The sequence below is a fragment of the Sebastes fasciatus genome, chromosome 17 (assembly GCF_043250625.1).
Source record: "Sebastes fasciatus isolate fSebFas1 chromosome 17, fSebFas1.pri, whole genome shotgun sequence".
In the NCBI taxonomy this organism is placed as follows: Eukaryota; Metazoa; Chordata; class Actinopteri; order Perciformes; family Sebastidae; genus Sebastes; species Sebastes fasciatus.
The window spans coordinates 22,939,177-22,962,109 of record NC_133811.1 but is presented as its reverse complement, the minus strand read 5'-3'; the positions used below and the strand labels follow the sequence as shown (position 1 = coordinate 22,962,109).

The window sequence follows — 22,933 nt, the reverse complement described above, 5'->3', positions numbered from 1 at the left end:
GGCACTGATGCAGCAATAAATCTGCTTTTATAGAATGTAACATGGCCTATATTTCTCCATTAGGCCGATCCTGTGGTAAGGGCACGGGATGTTTCACATTGTAATGGTCAAGCTTTCTGACAGGCTTTTAGATTGCACCATACGGAGGCTGCATATGCAGCCCAGCTAGGACAAATTGATTCAGTATTCACAAGTATGCAAGGACATCCTGCTGCACATTCATTCATTCAACTACATTTCTTTTTTCAGATATTCAATCAAACATACTTTAATCTTTACAACCACATGTTTGGATACTTCAAACATGATTTGAATTTGCTGGGACAAAATAGGAAGTTAGCCTGTTTTACATCAAGTCACCCACATAATGGAGGAAAGGCGACAGTGATTCTTTCAAGATGCGAAGCTTATGTAATGCCCTTGTGAGTTTTTAACATCCTCATACAAAATGGATGGCGAGTTACAGGGGCGAAAGCGACGAACAACAACAAACACACAGCCACGAGAGACTATCTCCTCATCTCATCTATCTGCCACCAGTCAGTGCGGTGGTCCGTCGCCGCGCCGGAGCAGCCAGTCGGGCCGGTGAATCTCGATGCAGCCTTATCTCCCGGCGGCGGAGTAGGCGGAGGAGGAAACAGAGGTCCTTTAAAGGGGCTGAGGTCATTTCCTCTGCCTCGGGGCTTTGGCAGGAAAAAATAAAATGTCTCCATTTGGTCAGACCTGCTTTATTTCAAATGCAGCCGCTGCCTTTTTTTAAGAGGCCCTTGTGGGCACGGATGGCAAATGAGCGGTTTTGGATTCCCCACAATCTATCCTTTTTCTCTCTCCCACTGCCATTCTCAATCCCCTTCTCCGTCTGTGATGCAAACCCCAAATCTCTGCCGTATTTCTTTACAGTAAATGTGAAAGTGCAGGGAGAGATAATATAGATAGACGGTGTATGAGATAGAGGGAGAAAAACGGGAGACAAAAAAGGGAAGGAGAGTGCGGAGGAGAGAAAGAGATGAAGAGCTGAATGCCTCCTCTTACCCACAGCGCTCGACAGCCCTTAAGCCCTTTCACAACTTCCTGTTAGCATTTCTCTCTGAACTGGGCTTCATCCAAAGCATGTGTGTGTGTGTGTGTGTGTTTATCGGCAGTTTGTATGTGACTGTTGTGTACCCTTGGAAGATGTGTGCCTGGGAGCCTGTGTGTCATAGAGTAAGGTAGGGAGTGAGTCAGCGCTGGGAAGATAGAGAGGCTCATTGAAAGGCCTGCGTGGTGCGGTGGTGGTGGTGGTGGTGGTGGTGGAGGAGAGCGGGCCAGAAAAGGCAGACAGGCAGGCAGGCACACACGCTGTGATGTTAGGAAGAGGATTGATAGATCTGTTGCATGGCCGCTGCCACCGCAAGAGCCGAAGCACACCTCAGGCAGATGGATGGGGAGTGCGTGCGGGGGTACGATTAGTCTTTGTGTGTGTGTGTGTGTGTGTGTGTGTGTGTGTGAGTGCCCTTTGTGTTGGAGTGCGTGGGAGAGGTGTATTACATGGTCTTGGTGTGTAGTTTTTTTTTGTGATGTGGTACTTCAAACAGGGGCCTCTGCAGCGCTCGCACACACTCGTCCGCTGAGGGCGAATGTATGGACAGATGTATGGTGTGTTTGTGTTGGAGCGTAGGCGCCGTGCCTGTGTTAGTTTATGTTTTGCGTGCACACTAAAATACGCGTTTCCCTAACACCTGACCTGTAAGCACAGAAAGCGTCATCGCTGCTTTTCTGCTCTTCCACAACAGACGGCCTACACTCCCACGCTCACTACTCCATCTCACATACCTTCCCATCATCTCTCTCATATTCTATTTCATTCTTTTTTTTCTTTTCATAGGTGTTTTATCGACACAGCGAATAAAACACTTCTGCTATAAGGCAGTCGTCGACATTTAACATTGACGCACTAAAGAGTGAAATACTGCATCAAGTATATAGCTACATGAACATACACATATGCATACGGTAGCTATATGGTAATTTGGGTTGTAGCCTCGAGTAAACAAGCTGTGGTGGCATATATCTTGTAAACCTGTGCACTAACGCTGTAGTTTTATGTAAAGGATCTAACCACTTTTGTACAGCTTTTACCAAGAAATATGTCCAGGAGTTCCTGTAAAACCTTCTAGATGTTGAAATATAGTCATCAAACAACACTTAGGATAAGTGCATACACCGCAAGCCTTAGTGCTAAATTCAGATTTATTGCTCAGATCTGCTTTTTTTGCTTGGCTGTTCACGTTCACGTTGGTTTTTAAATGTGGTCAGTATCAGATTCCAGTGTGAACTGGTCACGGTTATGAACTGATAATAACAAAGAAGTCACACGCTGTCGTATAAAAGTAAACATGGAGGTCACTGAAATCAGCCTTTACTACGGTTTCATTTATAAGTTGATGTGCAGCGGGCGCCAGCGAATTCTTGAGCAGAAAGATGAGGAGGAGAAAGAGAGACAGATTTATAATTATGGCTTATTGTGGAGCAATGGATGCTACTTCTGTACGGAGGTGTGTGTGTGTGAGTGTGGATGCAGAGTCGGAGCTAGTTGTGTTGGGATCGTGACATGAATGGCTTCACAGCGCAGAATTGTGACAAATGTCCCCCAAGATTAGATTCCATGTGATTTGTGTCGTTCACACTGTTATGAAAAAAATAAGATATGAAAAAAAAAATCTGTTTTGGGCCACCTTTTGCTTGCAGTGTGAACGCAGCCATACTCTATATGGGATCTAGATGTCTAAAAAAGCATGTGCTCTATATAGAAATTTTCATTTTAACTAATTGCATATTCCCCGGATAAATCTTTGCTGTGATTTCATATGTTTAGGATTTTTTTTTTTTTAATAAATGATGTATTTCATCTTATTACAATGCAACAAATCATGGTTTGACATTTTGCTGATACCAAAACGCTGAGGTTTAATACAATAGATATTATGGAGGCGATTGCCAGGTATTGCTCCATTCATGTTACATCTATCAGTAGTGTGTGCTTGTACATAATCTGAGTGGCCAACGAAGAACCTTGCCAGATGACATCATATTGCATTGTGGGAAAAGTTGAGCCAGTTTCAACCTTTTTTTTGTTGTGCAGCCCTGCATTGTTTTGCACTCTCGCTGTGTTTATGCAATGGAGTGCTCATGTCAGTGTGAACACAGCCTAATGGTGGCTATACTGTACTAGAGCGTGCAACCCACACATGAGCTGGAAGATTATCTTTATTCATAAGCTTACTACCTTATCGGCAGAATAAATGATATACTGCCAGTAATCGAAATAAAGGATATATTGTATACGGTATAATTGCACCATATTATTAAAATGTGTTTACAATATATAAAGTCAAACTAAACCAAAAGTTTTTGAATCAATAAAATGAAGGGGAGGGAAAATATACAGTACAAGCAGGGTAGAGAAGTCAGCCAGCGAGTACGAGATATGTTCCCGTCTTTGTTTTCCGACGGGCTGATTGTCGATCTTTCTCCCTCGTAGAGACGACCGGTCCTGACCTCTCCTCTATCCCATTTCTCTCACGTTGTTTTTGGCAGAGCGCTCACTGAGCTGAACTAAACACAAATAACACGAAGGGGGAGGAGAGGAGGTGGAGCGGGAGAAGAGGCCGGAGGAGAGGGATGCTCCCCGTGTGATGGTGGCACCGCAGTGATAAGCCGCCGCCCTGACATTTAAACAAGTGTCAGGGTCGCGGGGGTCAAATGACTGCAAACAATGCGTGACTAGATCAGGGCGATGTGTCGATTCCGCTTTGTTAGCGGGAGGCGCAGACGCACGCCGGCCCATCGGGCTTCAATACACCTCCGTGGCTCGTTTATGCTTTGATATGTGCTCACCTCTCAGGAGATAGTGAGATACGGATGTATGGGGAGAGATGTCGAGCGGAAATTATGTTTTTGTGCCGTTTCTCTTCTCCTGAACTTCTTTCAAACACTAAAGAACTGTAATTTTCTCTTCAAGGTTACTCAGTCCTTCTCCTCACACTCTTACTTCCTCTTTGTACACATCGCCCCTCCGTCCATCTCTTTCTCTCTCGCTCTTTCTCTCTCTCTCACTGGGTGCAGACAGAGCAGGACTATCCTTCCCACTCATAAAATACGTCTGCTTACATTTGCTTTCTGGCATCTCAGCAGCGCTGCATTCCAGGAGGGTGACTTATGGGAAACATTGTCTCCCACACAACACAGTGCTAAGCTGAGCTGACTTCTTTTTTGTGCTGTGCATACAGTAACTCAGATCAGAGGGATAACCTGTGAGCGAGCCCGGTGTATTTTTCTTCCATCACGGAAATTGGAAGAGCTTTACCTCATCTCAGTCTTGTGATAGCATACAATCAGAGATCTCCGCCTACTGATCGTCTGATTGTATGATTTTTAAATGCAAAGTTGTTGCTAGAAAGGCAGCAAGAATGGCCGCTTTTAAACCTGGAAACATGTCCAGGTTTCACAATCATTTATCTACATGCATGGGGACGTAAAGGGGTGCCGCGTGGTGATAATGCGTTGCTATTGGTTGATGTCGTCTAGAAGGCGGCTCCGGGGGAGAGAGCTGCGACGGAGCCGGAGATTCTGGAGGATTAAAACTCTCAACGCGAGTCACATTCTGGAGCTGTTTACTGGCGGGACGATTTTTATTTGTTAAACTTTGAGCAGAAAGTGTTTCTGCTACGACAGTGTTTACAAGCACAAGATTTTGGACCCTAAAGATTTTGGATTGGTTCTTCTACGCAAGTGGACCGAAGAGGGCCAGCCCTACAACGCAAAAGTCTGTCACAAAAAAAGTCCTTTATGCAAATGAGCCCGTCCAGCGCGACGCGTCCGCCTCTCAAAACTTGGACCAAACTGTCAAACTAGGCGATCTAGTTCTAAAATGAAATGAGATTCAGCAGTGGCATAGCCTATTTCTCTCCTAAAATGTTTTCAGGAGTAGATTTTGGTGGATTGTTTAGAGGGAATAACAGAAAGTTACGAGCAGGCCACGTTGTTTCCTGTTTGAAATGGCAAGCAGGAAACCAAGGACCAATCAGGTTAATTCCACGATAGGGAAAGTCACGTCAACTGATTGGCCAGTTGAGTTGAGCAGCGCATCCCCTAGTGTCCTCACCAGACCTGGTGGACATGTAGTACTGGTTTTAACATTATAGACATGACCACTTACTATATATATATAACAATTTATCAACAAATTCACAGACTGACTGCGCACGATCCAGCCATATACTCGGTTTTAACAGAGTCTTGTTTCTCTTTTTTCAGCCTCACCTCCTTCAACTCTGTCTTTCTCCTCTTTGACCTACCCAGCGCTGTGTCCTTCGACCTGCAGATACATCCTTCCTACTAACATGCATCCAGTCTCGTCTTTAATAGCCTGCAGGAATCACAAAAAAAAAGACCCGTCGAGATAATCAACCCTTTTTTTCCTCCATCCTCTAACAGGCAGAGGGTACGTTTTGACCCAGAGCATGCCTGGCAGGATAAACTCAGGTGGTGTGGAGCGGGGTTAAGAAGGCGGCTTCACCTTGAAAGGCCACACTTCAGAGCCCGGGAAACCACAAAAAGCAATTAAAAGTATTGATGGAACTTCAATAGCTCTTAAACAGTGCTGCCAGACACCTCGGGGCAAGTAGCACACTAATCTTTTTTTTTCTCCCTCATCTCTCTATCGCTCCGTTCTCCCCCTCACCCCTTCTCTCTCTCTTTCTCCATCTTTCTTCACTGAAGACTAAGCTGGTCTTCATCATTACCAACTGATTGCACACAAAAAAAGAGTATGTGAAATGTATTTACAGCCATGCGAGGCAGGTGGCTGAAGTGAAGATAGAGCCCAAGAAGGTGAGTGTGACAGTGATAGCAAATAGCTAATCTAATCCCAACTAACGACTCTAATTGGTCGAGTGTGTGCGTATGTTCAAGCATGTAAATGTGTGTGGCCTGAGGTCAAAATGAGCCACTAATGTCTTCGCTGCATGTGCGCACCATTTACTGTGCAGACCCTAATGGACCTTTTTATAGAATCACACCAAAAGTCTTCCATATTACCAAACAGGAAATGGAAGAGGAGACAGGGAGTGGCTGAGCCGGTGGCTGCTCGCCTGCTTATCCTCTGGAGCAGCCAGGGCAGCGACATCTAAGAGCAGGTTGTTTACCCGGAGCCTTCCTGCGGCGTTAAGCCAGCTCCTCGCTAAATCACTGATTTACGGCGGAGGGCTTTCTCGGCTGACGTCTAAATTTACGGCACCGGGCTGCTGTTCGCCGTGACAAGACACAGTCCTGAGAGTGATGGCTGGTGCACTAAAACAAGGTGGGTGTACAAGATGGACAAAGTAATGACTTACCTTTGCACTGGTTGGTGTTCTTGTCCAGAATGGCCTTGGTTGACACTATTTTTCCATACCTGTGTAAAGACAAGAGGAATGAAATTGAGTGTTTTTGACCTTTGACTAGCGGGGCAGCTCACTAACATCGCCATCCCGTGGTTAAAGCACATGTCTTATTTATTTCCATATGCTCTGCCATTTAGCTTCAACTAGCAATTTGCAAAGTCCCACAAATGTCAAAAGCCATTGGAAAGAGAAATCACTTGAGGTTAATAACGTTATGTTTATGGCTGACTTCAAGTGAATGCGCAGCCCTTTTGACATTTGAGCGAGTCACTGAACATTTTCAAAAGGTCTAAAAGCATACAAGCACAGCGGACGATTCCTAAAAGTGAAGTCGTTATATTAGTATACAGTACAACATATTAAATTCTGATTAATTCCTTTCACATCTGAAAACGACACCATGAACAAAAAGGCCAGCCTCCCACCAGTGAGCTAACAATAATACTCATTTATTCTATTGTAGTCTGGTTTCAAACAGCATGGCAATACTTTGACAACGCAACATCTTTAGGCTATTAATTAGCACTTGAAAGAGTGAACACATTATTCATGTTTACTTGCATTTTGGCAATTTTCTATAAATAAAACACACAACAAGAATGGCATTTAAGATATAGTCTATTAGGTATCTGTTTGGTATTTGCATTATTTGGGATTTTTTTTTTACATTTTTGCTGTATTTTTTATAAGACTATTGAAATTATTATGTATTAATACAATGTTCTTTAAGGGGAGACACTACCGGTGAATAGGGTACAAAAATTAACTACTAGATATCACTATGAAACTTCCCCAATTGATTACTTACATTAAGAAAATTATTTTTTGTATTACAAGTTGTATGAAATGTTATGTTTAAACATGCAAATGAGTCATTATCTTATTAAATATGTGCTAATTAATTTGCATACATTTCCAGAACAGTAATCTGAACACTTGATAAAACCAGGTTCAACATTCTTGTTTTATTTTGTTGACACATTACAGTCGAAGGTTTTTTACAGAGGGGGTTTTAGATATCCATATTTGTATCATTTCATAAATCCGAAAATAGTGTCAACAGAAAAATCCATTTTCACCATGTTTTTAGGACTCAAATGTTGTATAAATCAGGCTATGAATGATATATGAACAAATCCCTCCGTAAAAACCTTCAGAATACAGATAGGAATGAAAGTTTGGTGTGTGTAAAGTGCTGCTGAAGTGGAGATTTGAGTGTGAGTAAAAAGAAAATGGCCTTATGTATTGTAAAATCCCATACATTTTGCAAGACACTACAGGTAAACAGAGGATTTTTTTAAACTAATAGATATCACCGTGAAACTTCAGTAGTTGATTACTTACATTAAGACAATTAGTTTTTGTATTACAAGTTGAAATGTTATGTTTAAATATGCAAATGAGGCATTATCTAGTGCCAACTTTTGATGAATTTAGGAGAAATCTACAGACGCAAATAGACAAAGGAGTAAAATAAACACCTACATGTGTATTTTGGATGTTTTTTTCCACTAGTCTGAAAAGAAATGGCATAATGGCCCAAACTCTCCATATTGACTAGTGCGTGAAAAATTATGTTTTCTGACTTAATTCCTTCCGATGATGTGTATCTACATGTATGAATTAAGTATTTTGTTGTTGTTCATAAATATGTTATTCTTGTTTACAGCTAGAAGAGCTCATTGACCTTAATTTGGATGCTGGGAGGTGCTACTGGTACCCTCTAATTGGTGTTTTCTTTCTGGGCTATATTTTCATATATACAGTATGCTACTGCTGCTGTTTGCCTATATATTTCTGCCTGATGTGTCATGGTCCTAGGGTTTGTTTGGACTTTGTTTCCGGTTTTATTTTGATAGTCACTCTAGTCACTTTTTGAGTTATTTCACTGATATAAGATGCATACGATGTGTAAGATGTAGTATATGTGTCTGTGAAACCCAACACAAAAGCTGACATTGTCCAACAAAAGTCCACTATTCCCATTGTAGTGTAGTTCTCTGCAAAAACTGAAAGGTATTACGTTTCTTTATTCCTCCGTTCTGCATGCACAGTGGGTTGCTATGAATTTTTGGGAATTGAAAGATTGACCTTACTGACTGACTGACAGTGAGTTATTCTATCTGCTTGTCTCAGCTAAAACTGAGACATTCTGCATTGTGTGCAGGGCGAGGAGCACTGTAGCACTGTAAGTACAGTATGTGTGTATGTGTGTGTGTGTGTGTGTGTGTGGGTGCCAATCTGCAGGTGTGCATATACTGCATGCACTTGTGTATGTGTGAGCGTGTGTGCAGCTGTGACCTTGCTTGTACAATTACACTTGTGTATGTGATGCATATACTGTGTGTTTGCGTATAAATACGTAAGTGAAGACAATTCCCTGTGTGTTGAACGCACATCAAAATGAGTGAGCAGAGGAGAGATGTTTGCTGCACACACACACACACACACTCACACACACATTCTGTAGGGAAGAAGCAGTGGTGCATCCCGGCCCATATTTCACCAGCAGGGGATAATTGTGCCATTTCTCAACGAGTGGCGGAGACTCTATTTACTGCATGCTGCGGTGGGGTGGGTGGTGGATATGAACTGATGAGCACCGAGAGGAAAACTACCAGCTCACACACACACACAAATACAGATACCGTGTGAGTACACAGACACACACATACAAATATGCACACACACAGAGAGAGCGACAGCACTCACCAATCAGTGGATTGTCTCTCTTCAGCAGATAAACAGGCTATTTTAGCTATAGGGATCCATAATCTACTGCAACAGCTCAGAACTTAACGCGCAACGTTTGATCACATCGAGACACTCTCGAGCACAAGTACACAAGATGAACACGGAACAGTGAGTGCTCATTTGATTAGAGAACATGCAGAGATTGGTTAGCTACTGCAGTATTTGTTGAGAAACAAACTGGAACTAGGAGCAAGAATTGGTGATATGAGTAGAATCTTCAATACTGGTATAGGTAATAAATATATATGACAAGGTTTAGTTTAGATTTAGGAACTACTTATTGACAGAATAACCAGACGGTAATTAGCACTGGGTGATACTGACAAACTCAAAAATTTTGATATTTCAAAATATTAGACTAACAGGACACACTTTCAAAAATGTGTAGAAACATGAATATGATAACCACGTCTCTTTAACTGAGCTAGACCACTCAAACAGGACCATACAGGTAAGTTATTTAACTATAAAGTAGTCTTAAATTGTAACCTCAGAATACCAGAAATTTAGTAGTCTATACCAATATCAGTAAGAGTCCACACATCTCATTACCAATTCGATACCACGGTAAAAAACAAAAGCAAAACAATAAATCCCATGTACTTCCACATCCTCTCTTTATTACCATTTGCATACTGGTTTTAGCAAATTTATTATTAATCCTTGATGATCCTTCTCAAGATTCTCACCAAACATAACATTTTACGAGATTACATTTGAACACATCATAATAACTTTATAATTTACCTTTGCCCTATACTAATTTTTACTGAATAGAGCCTCCGTTAACATTAGCCATTAGCTCTTTTGTTTAGCCACCGGCTGCTAACGGCTAACGTTAACTAGCTCTCCTCCTGCCGATTTCAACACGGATAAGTAGTTCACATTGTAGCATTATCAGGGGAATTTTCTATCGAACCCAGGACAACAAGACTCTGTTAGTCACTTGTTACGTTTTCAGATTTTTTGTATCGACTTGGTACCGAAGGATTGGTTCTCGTGATATCCCTAGTCTTAAAGAGGACCTATGATGCTTTTGTGCTTTCCCTTTCCTTTAGTGTGTTGTATAGTTTTTTGTGCATGTAAGAGGTCTGCAAAGTTACAGAGTCCAAAGTCCACACCAAAGGGAGACAGAAACACTGCTCCTGAGCTGCCTGAAACGCCTTGTTTGAAGTCCATCCTATTCTTCTGTAACGTGGTGATGTCACCAAGTAACACACTTGCATAACACCTGAAACTAGAGGCTAGTTTGGCGCGCCCTCCAACAAAGCTAGTTAGAGTGGAGCTGGAGCTAGTATGTTTGTTCCTGTTTATTTGCGTACAGGTGTCCCCCTCTGCTTCAGTACTTAGGTAAAAAAATGTTGTATGCGTTCAGTCTGGGAAGCAGTTAAAAAAGCTCAGTGCTTTTGGCACAAATTGGGGGAAAGTTCTCATTAAAACTTTGTTTGGACTCTGGGGAAGCAGGAGACAGTAGCTTTCCAATGCCAGCTCATCACCGCTTGCCTCATTAAATGTTAAAGATGGCTCATCAATGCATCCTTTCCGCGGTCCAAATACACAGCACAAAGACACTGCAGCGAGATGAAAAGGCGAGGTGGAAGGAGCCAGCTTCCTGCTCCATAATGGAGGCATATTGGAGGACGGATGGAGAATGTGATCAGCCTGTTCATGTATGTGTTGTGTGTGTGTGTGTGTGTGTGCGCGTGTGTGTGTGTGTGTGTGTGTGTGGATGACCGTGCTGGTGGCCCCTTCGCCTCTCTGCCAGGCAGGCCTGGGGAGGCTTTGATGTGACAGAGGCAGTCCCTGTGAAGCACAGGTTTAACACTGTGATGCTGTGGCCGGGGATGCAGAGCCTGTCTCCACTAATCCTATTTCAATCACTCTCGCAGCCTCTTATCTCTGACTCCGCTGGCCCTCGGCCCTCCCTCCTCCTCACAAATCTTATCCTCTCTCTCTCTTTCTCTCTCTCCTAATGTCTCTTTACCATCCTCTCTGTTTCTCTTTCCTCCTCTGTATCCTTCATCTCTCTCCTTTTGTCACTCTCTTCCTCCTCCCTCCTAATAGGAATCCCATGGCAATCATTTTCTGATGCAACATCGGATCAACCCAAAGAAAAGGAGACGCCAGAAATGAAACCGCCTATAAAAAAACAGAGGCTTTATGAGCTATTTTAGGCTGATGAAAATGTACAAATTGTGGTGGATGTAAAACATGACAGCTGTCTGGGCACTGAAATGCGATAAAATTGAAGCTGAGCTGTTTTTTAAGAGGGGCAGCTGCATGCACACGAGTGACATCCCATCCAAGCGCTGCGTTTCTATCTTTTCTCGCTCTCTTGCCGGATGAAACGATCCAGGCGTGTTTCATTTCCGTCATCAGAGCTGGGAAAGTGAAGTGGCTCTTTTTCTGTATGTGGGCAGAGAGAGAGAGAAACTGGAGAGCTGGCCAGAACCGCAACACGTCACTGGATGGATGTACCACCCAAAGTGTGGAAGTGTTATGCTGAGACCCTTCCTTTCAGCCTTTGGACACAAACTACAAAGGCTTGTGACTGTGTGTCATTACACAACACAGCAATGCCTTTGAGCAGTAGGTAGATGAAACCTGAACTAGGATCTAAGACCGCTTCGTTCCATCTGTGCTCTCCGAAAGGTCTTTGTATATGAGCTTGGTGAGGTGTGTGTGTGTGTGTGCAAATTGTACTGTATCTGCATAAGACTGCCCGTCTGTACCTGCAGATGAAGACTGGAATGCAGCAGCCCATTCACACAAAATAATTTATGAATAACACGATAATGCGCAAGGCATTTAGCGTGCAGTCAGAACGCCTTTCTTGCATTTGGTGTATTTTGTGTACGCCATGTAGTCTGTACAAATATAGTATAAATATTAGGGCTTTCAAAGTTAACGCGATGATAACGCATTAATGCAAATTGGTTTTAACGCCACTAATTTCTTTAACACATCAACGCAACTTTTGATTTTTAGGTAGTAGCAGGCTCAGTTTTAAAGCTAGAGTGAAGATACTGGCATTATATGAAACTAAAAAATCTAAGGTACCAACCATGTCATACTAGCTTGTCGAGAAGGAGGTTAAATAACGCTACAAAATTTTGGAAAAGAAAAACTGGCATGGCCATTTTCAAAGGGGTCCCTTGACCTCTGACCTATATGTGAATGAAAATGGGTTCTATGGGTACCCACGAGTCTCCCCTTTACAGACATGCCCACTTTATGATAATCATATGCAGTTTGGGGCAAGTCATAGTCAAGTCAGCACACTGACACACTGACAGCTGTTGTTGCCTGTTGGGCTGCAGTTTGCCATGTTATGATTTCAGCATATTGTTTAATGCTAAATGCAGTACCTGTGAGGGTTTCTGGACAATATTTGTTATTGTTTTGTGTTGTTAATTGATTTCCAATAATAAACATAAACATACATTTGCATAAAGCAGCATATTTGCCCACTCCCATGTTGATGAGTATTAAATACTTGACAAATCTCCCTTTAAGGTACATTTTGAACAAAATGTGCAATTCACAATTTAATATTTTAATCGATTTACAGCCCTAATAAATATGCTACGCTCAGAGCAAGAGACGTAGGATAAAAAGCGAGAAAGACCTCTTATGGTGGGACTGCGGGCGTTACCATAGTTTTGTTACGTGGTACACAAAAGACATCTGAAAAACAGCATACAAATGACACGCAAAAAGCATAACATGCGTCCTCATGATGTGGAATATTCGTATAATGTTGTGCTATTTACACGCCTTCCTGTGAGACCAGGTTGAATATAGTACAGTATTTATACCATTTGAGTTCCCACTCTTTGAGGAAATAAAAAAAAAAGAAGAACAAAGAAAAAGAATGAAACCCATGCAGAGAGGCTTTACTGTGTTCAGCTGCGAGACTGAATTGTATAAAAGGCAGAAAACTCTGCTTCAGGCCTGTTCAGCACCTTTGGAGCACCTGTGCAGGCAGGTGCGGAAGGCACACTATGGAGAACAATAACTTCAATTTATCACCTCTTGTAGGCCTTTACGCAAAAAATAATTAGCAGAATGTAGATACTGTAAAAGGAGAAAAGGTGCTGCACTAAGAGTTCTACTCATGTAGGAACAGGTGCAGCAGACACCCACCATCCACATTTACTATCTGCACTGCGAAGCAAATATTATCCAGAGGGGTTTCATAGGCTTAAGAAGCACATTGTTTTATTGGAAAATGTGTAATGATTATACTAGTGCATTTGTCAGTAGCACAGAGCAGCATTCAAGTATATTATTTCTACCAATTAGTTCAGGTAGTGACAACCTTTACACCAATTTCAGCTGACGGAACAGTGATAATAAGTTTGAAGGATGAGCCAGTAATCTTGTTTAAGACATCAACTGTATGAAAGAAATGCTGAACATCTTTATAACATATGATGGATCATGACAGATAATAGTTTGTGTTTTCTTGCTTTCAAATGTGGAATAGGAAGGGCCAAGTCATCGCTGCTTTCTAGCCATTGGTGGGTGGATTAAGTATTTTATGTACTCCAGTCGTCGGTAAAAGTATTATTTGCACGTATAGTGACAATTCCACCTATTCTGCTAACACTCCAGATAACCTACAATTTCATAGGACGTGTTTTATTTTGTCAAGTCTTTGATGCTTACGCAAGAGACAGGTGTCACTGTGGCAGACGCACAGAGAGGACAGAGCAGAGGAAAAAAGAAACATGACTTCTTTATACTTTTATATCAAAGATAAAAAATGAGAAACAGGATATAAGAAAGGAGCACAATATGAAGAGGATGACAGGTAGAAATGGAAAATCTCAGACAAACAGCACGTACAAACACAATTGAGTGAGTCAGAAGAAGAAAGAGAGAGACGTTGTGTGAATTTTAAGTTTTGCATTTGTATACTATACGTGTATGCAGTATATGTGTGAGTAAGTGCAAGCCTCGTCACTGAGAATCAGTAGGAATCATCTGGCTGTGTAAAAAGCAGCGTGTGGCATTTGCCCTTGAAAGTCGTCCCCTGTCTTAAAGCAAGCTAACGTGTCCCACAGCTCGCACATCGCTGCGGCTCAAACAGAGGTCAGGCCTCCTGTCCACCGGGCATCTTTTTGGATGGAAATATTAAACAGATGTTTTCATGAAATGTTGTTGCTGCTGCAGTTGCTACGCGACTACTGGAAATCTGTATGGTAACCTTAAGCTTCAAATATATATATGTACGTGTATATTTTTTATTTCTAATTTTTTTGCACTGTTAAAACTAAAGACATGCTAAACTGAGAGCAGAGTCTGGGACACACTGTACAAAAGCAAAACTCTTGTTAGATTTACTAATCTCTGACTGAAATGACTGAATTTGTATTTTAAAGGGGACATATCATGCTCATTTCCAGGTTCATACTTGTATTTTGGATTTCTACTAGAACATGTTTACATGCTTTAATGTCCCAAAGAAACATTATTTTTCTCATACTGTCTGTCTGAATATACCTGTTTTCACCCTCTGTCTGAAATGCTCCGTTTTAGCACCTGTCTCTTTAAGCCCCCCTCCTGAAAAAGCCCAGTCTGCTCTGATTGGCTTGCGAGAAAACTATGGTGCACCTTTTCAAAGGTAGCTCTCAAGCTGTGGGCGATATAATCTAATTAGCCTGCATGTGACATGAGCCAAATCTGAATGGCTTGTTGAATCACATGTTTTGTGGTTGGTAGGCACTCCAGATCATAAACTGTATATAAGAAGTGGACGTAGTCACTGCAATGTCACCCATTGGTTTGTGGACTACTGTTTTGATGCCTCAAGTTCAGTATTTTGGCTGTCGCCATCTTGGTTTTTGCCCGTCGCCATCTTGTTTTTTTGCAACCAGAAGTGACACAAGAGGGTGGAGCTAAGTACAACCAAACGCTGAAGAAGACATTTTCAGTCAACCAAAAATGTTCTAATTAACTTTTATGAACTGAAAACACACGGTGAAAGGGTTAAAGCTCTAAGACGAAAACATGGACAACTCCCAGACCGGACAACGTCATGGTAGCGACCTGACAATCGCAAGGTAGCCCCGCCCTAAAGCATACCCTGCTTTATGGTCTATTTGACTCTAAATGGGACTATAATAATGAACATCATGCTGTATGGAAGAAGACTTGAAACTAGCGATTGAGACCATAAACTCATGTTTACAATGTTTACTGAGGTAATAAATCAAGTGAGAAGTAGACTCATTTTCTCATAGACTTCTATATAATCAGACTTCTGTTTGCAACCAGAGGAGTCGCCCCCTGCTGGCTATTAGAAAGAAAGCAAGTTTAAGGCACTTCTGCATTGGTTTCACATTTCAGACCCGGAGGTTTCCCACTGCTCCAGATCCTCAAATGTATGTGCAGAGGCACTAAAAATTTAATTTTTCATGATATGTCCCCTTTAAAGGGACTATTTGTAACTTTGTACGCGCATAAATGTAGCGGGTCGTCACACATGCGCGTTCGCATATGCGCGCTCGCGTGTGGCTGGAGCCTCGTCTCCGCTGCCTGCTCTCCTTCACTCAGAATGCTGAGAATATCTAGTGAATGAACAGGGGACGTTTGTGCAGAAATAAATTCTGCAGTTCCTCCAGACCAACAGAGGTTTCCCGTGTCTTGTGAAGTGACGGAGCTCTACAGAGAGTTACGTTACCCTCTCGTTACCGACCGGGTGCCGGTGTCTCCTCTGCTCTCTCCGGCTGCGGGCGGAGAGAGCAGAGGAGACACGCTGCAGAGCCCCGCTGACTCAGCCTGCACTTAGGCAGGAAAAGCCAACACTAGGATCAGATCTAAATCATGTTCATGGAGAGACCTTCATCTGGTCAGCTAACATTACTGCCATGCAGCTGAAATATAGAGTGATATTGTGGTTTTAGCTGACGTGTGTCGCCTCACTGTTTTGAGCGATGCTCGTTCAGGTATATTTAGAGCGAGCAAGCGCGAGCCCGACGCTGACTTTCGTTGATTTCACGGCCACAGGTGTCGCTGTTAAGAAGCATTTCTGAAAGTTACAAATAGTCCCTTTAATTGTTTACTAGCAACTTTCAAAATTTCAAATCTCAAGACCGAAACAGTGGGGAGGACAAAGGGTACCAAGCACTCATAAATCAAAGACATTTTTAGAGACTTGTTAAAGAAGAAGAAGAAGGCAAAAGAAAACAACAACAAACAACAAAGATGAAAGAAAAAAAAGACTGAAATTCGGAAAAGACACAGAGACAAAGAGATGAATACAACAACGGAGGGACGCAGTGGGAGGAATAAACAGAGGAGGGCCAAACTATCCTGATAGACACCTGGCAGGGAGCAGAGCAGCTGTTCAGTCCACCAGCTCTGAGTTGATATCAGTGAATTCTTCTCATGACCTCTGAGCCTCTGAGCTGACAGACTGGTGGTAATGGCCTTTATCTTTATCCCAGCATGGAACTGGATGGAGACTGTGACACGTTTTAGCAAAGTGAGTCCAAAGTCGACCCCGGTCTTCAGCACAAAACTTGTTTGTTGGATCAAAGCTGGCTGGCGTGGTTAATGAAATCACTAGAACGACTTGTCAATATTATTTATGGTAAAGCATTCCACATTTTAAAGGATAATGGTGTCCAAATTATAAAAGCATAACGGTATAAATATCAAAACATTGTGTTGGCAAGCACGAGCGGCAATAAATCAAAAAGCTTCAACAAATTGGATAATTCCTTTTTTGGATTCCGCTCTCTATCTTTTTCTTGGCAGAATTTCACCCTTGATTTTTTTAGGTGCTGGGATTCCCCCGTGCTTTGTTGGCAGGTTTGTGGTAAACTGCCAAATATGTACTTTCAAACCTTTAACGTCTGTAAATGTGGGAAGCATCTTGGAACGGAAAGGTAATACGGTCTGAAGTGGTTGCTTTCTTTTCTTATTTCCTGTACTTCAATAAATGCTACATTCATGGGGCAAAAAAAGACGTTGGCAACACCGCAGAACTTCAAGTATATTTAGACATCATACAGTATGTATAATCTGGTTGACTAAAACAACATAATCAACATTCATTTCCTACAGATTTGAGTGGCCGCAGTACTTTGGCCAGAGTGTCATCGCACCCGTCTGTTGAAGTTGGCGGCGGTCGCTCTCTGTGGTCATTAGTTGTCATCAACTATTCTGATTTAAATTTTTCCTTATTTCCCTGCTGATGCGATTTCTTTTCATGAGCATTCATTTTACCTGGCAAGTGTGAAATGGATGACAAGTTGATTAGAACCATTCAAACTTTCCCTCCTCCCCACATAATGGGAATAGATTATAGCTGCGAGCAGCAACACGGCCACCGGGCTCCAGGCAGGCAATTTATAAGAGGAAAAGAAGGTGATTTAAAAGTTTTAGCATGTGTTCGGAATTCATTGTAGGAGAGTTAAATTTAAAACACTTTATCTTCGCATTAAAGGGATTTTCAATAAAAGAGAGTTTTAAAATTCAGATAGCCTCCGTCAGGTAAATGGTTCCCACAATTTAGTCTGTGTCACATCGGATGGGACTGGATCAATCTGCTAAATCTGGTCTATTTGTATTCCTTTGAATTTAGTCCATTTATGTCTCGCTGTGCAACTTTCTCATGAATAATCAATTACCTGTTATTTATCATTAAATCGATAAAAAACTCAATTTTGTTAAAATCATACATTTCAAGATAAATTGAATTAATTTAACACACTTCCCCACATAGATCAGGAACATAATGTATGGGCTTTAATAAGAAAGAAAAAATACAATTTTGGTGAATCTGTTTTTGTTCAGGTGAGTTTTAGTAAAAAGACAGACAAGAAAGTAACAAAGAAAGAAAATGACAAGTAAAGAGAGAAAAGGACATACAAAAGTCAACACTGTCAGCACTGTCTTCACAATAGTGAGTCATCAACCAAAGTGTAGACACAGGTCAAAATAACAAGAGTGCATGCCAATGCTGAAACTGGTATAAAGCCAGCAGTGCCACAAACAAAAATTGACTTTGAGCGTTCTCAAAGGTGGTCAAACTGTTTTCAAATGCAGCACTGTGAAGAAATGCTAGCACATCTACTGCAACTAAAGGTTACGCTAATCCAACTTCAAATTTTGTACGTTTTTGTATATTTTGCTAATGTTGCCATCGTTTTTATTGTATATATTGTGTGTCTAACTTCTCCGTTTGTAATGCTTTGCATGTAGTTTATATCACCTATATACGTTTTTGTGTGCTTTGCTAATGTTGCACATTGCTGTTTTTTATGTACAGCCCTTTGAGGCATGCTTTGTGATATTGGGCTTTAATAAACTTTGACTTGACACGACTTTTGACTTATTTGTTTTCAAAATAAAGGCTATTTTTCTGAGCTGCAGGCATCAAAGACAGCCGTCTTTAGACTGATTTGGATTAGATATGGATATGGATCAGCATTAATGTTAATTAATTTTGTCAGCTATTTTTTTTATTTAATATTAGTCCTTCATCAAATGTCCTTGTCAGTTTTTATCATATCTCATCGTCAACCTCATCCTGCTTTTTGGTCAAGTCAAGTTTTAGTTGACTAAAAGTCTGAGCATTTTAGTCTCATCTTAGTCAAAGAAAACCATAACTATCTTAGTATAGTTTTAGTCATGAAAACTGCTGACATTTTAGTCAATCTAGATGAGCCAAAATATCACCTTGTTTCTTTCTCCCAAGCCCTGTTGTTGTCATTGGAAACTTTAACTAAAGTTAGTAATTTACTCCGAGTCCTCCTGACTGTGTGTTCCATGAATATTCAAGGTGGAAACTTTCCATGGGAATTAATGGGAATTTATGGGAATTACCAAGAAATGACCGGAATAAAATGGAAATATAGGGGCTATTTGCTCAGGCTGTATTTACCATGTCACATGCAGATAGATAGAAACAGACATAATCCATTTATTTGTCAAACACATACAATGTGAAATGTGCCATGTGGTGAGTTAACTAGCAAGTTAACTAATGGAGAAAACTTACTTTGCAAAATGTGAGCTGACAATGTGGGCTGTGTAAAACAAAGAAATGTTTTATAATAAAGAATGAATGGAAATAGATTAATTAAAATTCCTCAATTAGCTGCAGCCCAATCAAGCTACATCCCACATGGTAGCAGCTGGCAACATCAGAAGGTGTTAACAAGTTACAAACTGTGTACTTTGCTTAAGGCTACTATCTTCTGGTTCGTTGAAATATCAAAATATAATATGTATTCACTCCACTAATAATATTAATACTTACATGAAAGCATGTTTGGCTCAGACAGTGCAGTAGCGTTGGCAGTAGTTTGCACAGCTAGCTGTTTCTTCCTGTCTTTATACTAAGCTAAACTAACCGGCTGCAGATTGTAGCTTCATATTTTAACGGACAAATATAAGAGTGGTATCAATCTTCACATCTGACTTTCAAACATTTCCCAAAACCTCAAGCTATTCTATAAACACCTCTCTATCTCATGGTCACCTTCAGGAGATCTAAGTCGGTACTCTGCCTTGGAGAAGATGTGGATTGTTGTGCTCCGTTTGTTCGCTTGACCCTGTCACCCAGCTGGACTCTAACGAGCAGACTGGGATGCCTGGTTTCTTTGTTCATTTGTTTTATTCAATCGTAACTCTTATACTTTCTCTAAAAGAAATGATTTTAAAGATGAGTAATGTTATTTTCTTCTGTAAGCTCAGAACTCAGAAGACAGTTAAGGCAGGAAAGACGTTCCTCACAGAGACACGATGTCCTCAGACTGAGCCTGGGAAAGTGAACTACACACTGGTAGTGTGTGTGTGTGTGTGTAACCGAGAGTGTGCATCAAGAAAAGACAAGACAAACAGTAAGTGACGGAAAGAAGCATTAGCCTGTTGTTCTGAGCTAGTTACAATCTCTCTCTCAAACACACACACACAGACTACAGTCTCCTTCAGAGCCAGCCTTGCAGAATAGGCCCTGTTTGTTTGGAAGTGTCCAACTTGTCAAACCCTCATGCCATGCTGTCTGACACGCACAAATGAACACATCTCATCTGCGCTGCTGCTGCTTCTTCTGCTTTCTAGATACTGCTTCAAATGAAAGGGAAAGTTAGTAGAGGGACGTGGGGAGGAGGGGAGGATGGAGAGTTAAAGTCAGAGAGTCCACAGATCCCAGGTTTTTGTCCCATAACGTCAATCAGTCTTTGTACCGGAGACTCTGCTGAAGCTTAAAAACTGTCCTCCACTGTACGACTAGAGTCCAATAAAATCGAAGCACAGGGGGGGAGTGGAGGCAGAGAGGAGTGTTGCACAGACCAGCATGTTACGGCAACAACTGGATTGGTTGCTATGGTTTTTAGTATTAGTTTCTGGAGGCCACATGAGGTGAAATGCAGCCAACCACCCAGAAAATGTGACTGTTTTTAAAGGACTGTGTGCGTATTCTGTGTGAATCTAAGCCCTAAAGTCACACTAAATAAGCAAAATCACTAAAAACGCTGTTCAAGAGAATTCTTGTTAGAGCATTAACTGTTAACGGAGTCAGCTTCAATGTGAAAGTGGAAGAGAAGTTCTTTCCAGCCTCTAAATAGGCAAACTGTCTACATGTCATGTATACAGTAATGGGGGGATAAATAATTCAAAAAACCAGCCTGAGGCCAAATCAGCTTCTTCGCTCGCCCTTGCTCTGAAATCGATGTTTGGGGAGGAAAAAGGAGTTGCATTTAAGTCAGCCGGAGCAGAGAAGTGGTGAGATTAACATAATGAAGAGATGTGAGGGAGCAGATGAGAGAGAGAGAGAGAGCGTCACAGAGGATAACACTGAGAAAGAGAAAGAGCGGAGAGAGAGGAGAGTGGAACAGAAAAGGAGGGCAGTGAGAGAGCGAGAAAGGCGTTCACACATAGAACAAGTGGGTATATGGAGAGTTGCGGTTCCAGGAACAGCAGATGCTTCTACTCAGCGTGAAGCTGGAGCTGTAGGAGTAGTTTAGTTTGAGCATTCCTGCGGCTGTCTCGCTACTTTTCAGAGGTTAAGCACCACTATCTCTTTATGCCAGCGAGTGACGCACAACTTGACAACAGGGTCGACTAGAGGAGGGTGTGCTAGGGTTGAGAGGGGGCAGAACAGGGATTACAGAAAGACAGGTGGAGAGTGGATATTATGCAAAAGAGAAATACAGGATTCAGAGAGAAAAAAGCTTGGATTAGATCTCGACCAATACTGGAATTTTCTGACCGACACCAATATATCTAATCTAATCTCTAATCTCTAAAACTTGGTTATTAAAGAGTAATTTAACAGCATGCTGAAAAAGCAGTGATTAATTGTCCTCTGGCTAAAAATTTCTATTTCACATGGGTGTGGTCAGAGGCGTGCTGTAACCACACCCAACAGTGATGTCACCGTGTACCGACACACCCTAGGAGTACACTTCTACATCACTGCAGGAAGGTGAGAAGTTAAACTAGCGGAGGTCAGCAAAAAAAGTTGCTCTTTGTGACTAAAATATGTCAGCCGATTAGATTGTCATCAGGTCATGAGATGTGCATTATCAGTGTTTATGAGCCTCATAGATGTGGGTTAGTAGGGCCCTGCTACACCCACTAGTAGGTTTTGTCATCTATTCACATGGTCGATAATGGAAAGAAGGAATAAAAAAGAAAGATTAAAAGAAGACGACGGCGACCTCCCCGCGACCCTGAAGAGTATAAGTGGTTACAGATAATGGATGGATGGATGGATGGACAGCAACCTCTAGCAACCGTAGTAATTATGACTGAAGCAAAAGTTCATATGGCGTGGAGGTCGCAGGCAAAGGATGGGACGCAAAACACGTGTTTTCACCTGGGAGACCGGGGTTCACACCTGTGTGAAACCAACAACGTGTATTTGTCTTTGTGTTCACAAGTGTTAAGTTTCACTTTCACTTTTGAAACGTAGTTATTTTAAGTCAAAACACAATGTTTTTCCCTTAACTTAGCTAAGTGTTTTTGTTGCCTAAACCTAAAGAAGCTGTTTTGTTTGTGTTCACAACGTGACGATTCATTTGGTTTTACAACGTGTTAGAACATGTTGCTTTTGAGTTTGGCTTTCATTTTTACAACATAGTAGGTGTAGTAGATTCCTAATGACAACTGAATCGGTTGCAGATGTACTGGAATACTTTAAAGTTGAAAAAGAAACTTGTCAAAAACTTAACACAAAGAGCAATCAACTATCAGCAAACCCAAAAATGGTAATTGGTGGTTAGTATGATAAACATTAAGGTTACATTAGGTTTTATTCATCTTGACCTTTTGGCATTTTTGTAATGGTGTAATGGCGTGTTGTAATGATCTTTTGGCCTACATATATGGAAGTCCCAACCTGTTTGCTATATGCTAAAATGTGAGGTAAATACTTGTCGATGTATCTGTCCAGTACAGTTGTACTGATGGAAGGGGAGATGGAAAATGTGGGACTTTGATGCTGAACTGGAGCGTTTTTGCTCATAATTCTTCCTCCCTCTGTCAGTTTTTTTGAAACAGAGCCATGGGACATGCCGACTCTGATAGCTAGACAGCTAATGTCAACACTGGACCTCAGAGAGTCATTAGGGATAATGTGGCGCTGCTGAGTGCCTGGGCCTCAGCTCCATAAAAACAGGTGGTCCCAGGGTCACCCCTCCTTCCCTTCCCCTCACCTCCTCTACTTAGCATACCGTATGGCTCCCTCCTCTCCCTTCTCCAGCTCCCCCTCCACCGTTCCCCCAGCACACACGGGA

General features: G+C 41.7%; 1 protein-coding gene across 7 annotated transcripts in view; it reads right to left on the bottom strand.

Annotated features, from left to right (window-relative positions):
- rbms3 (RNA binding motif, single stranded interacting protein) overlaps window positions 1–22,933 on the bottom strand; it is a 345,383-nt gene that overhangs the window by 172,592 nt on the left and 149,858 nt on the right. For all 7 annotated transcript variants that reach the window (XM_074613699.1, XM_074613700.1, XM_074613706.1 and 4 more), the window contains one exon: window positions 6,375–6,433. In XM_074613699.1, the coding sequence (XP_074469800.1) occupies window positions 6,375–6,433 (59 nt within the window). The remainder of the gene's footprint in view (window positions 1–6,374; window positions 6,434–22,933) is intronic.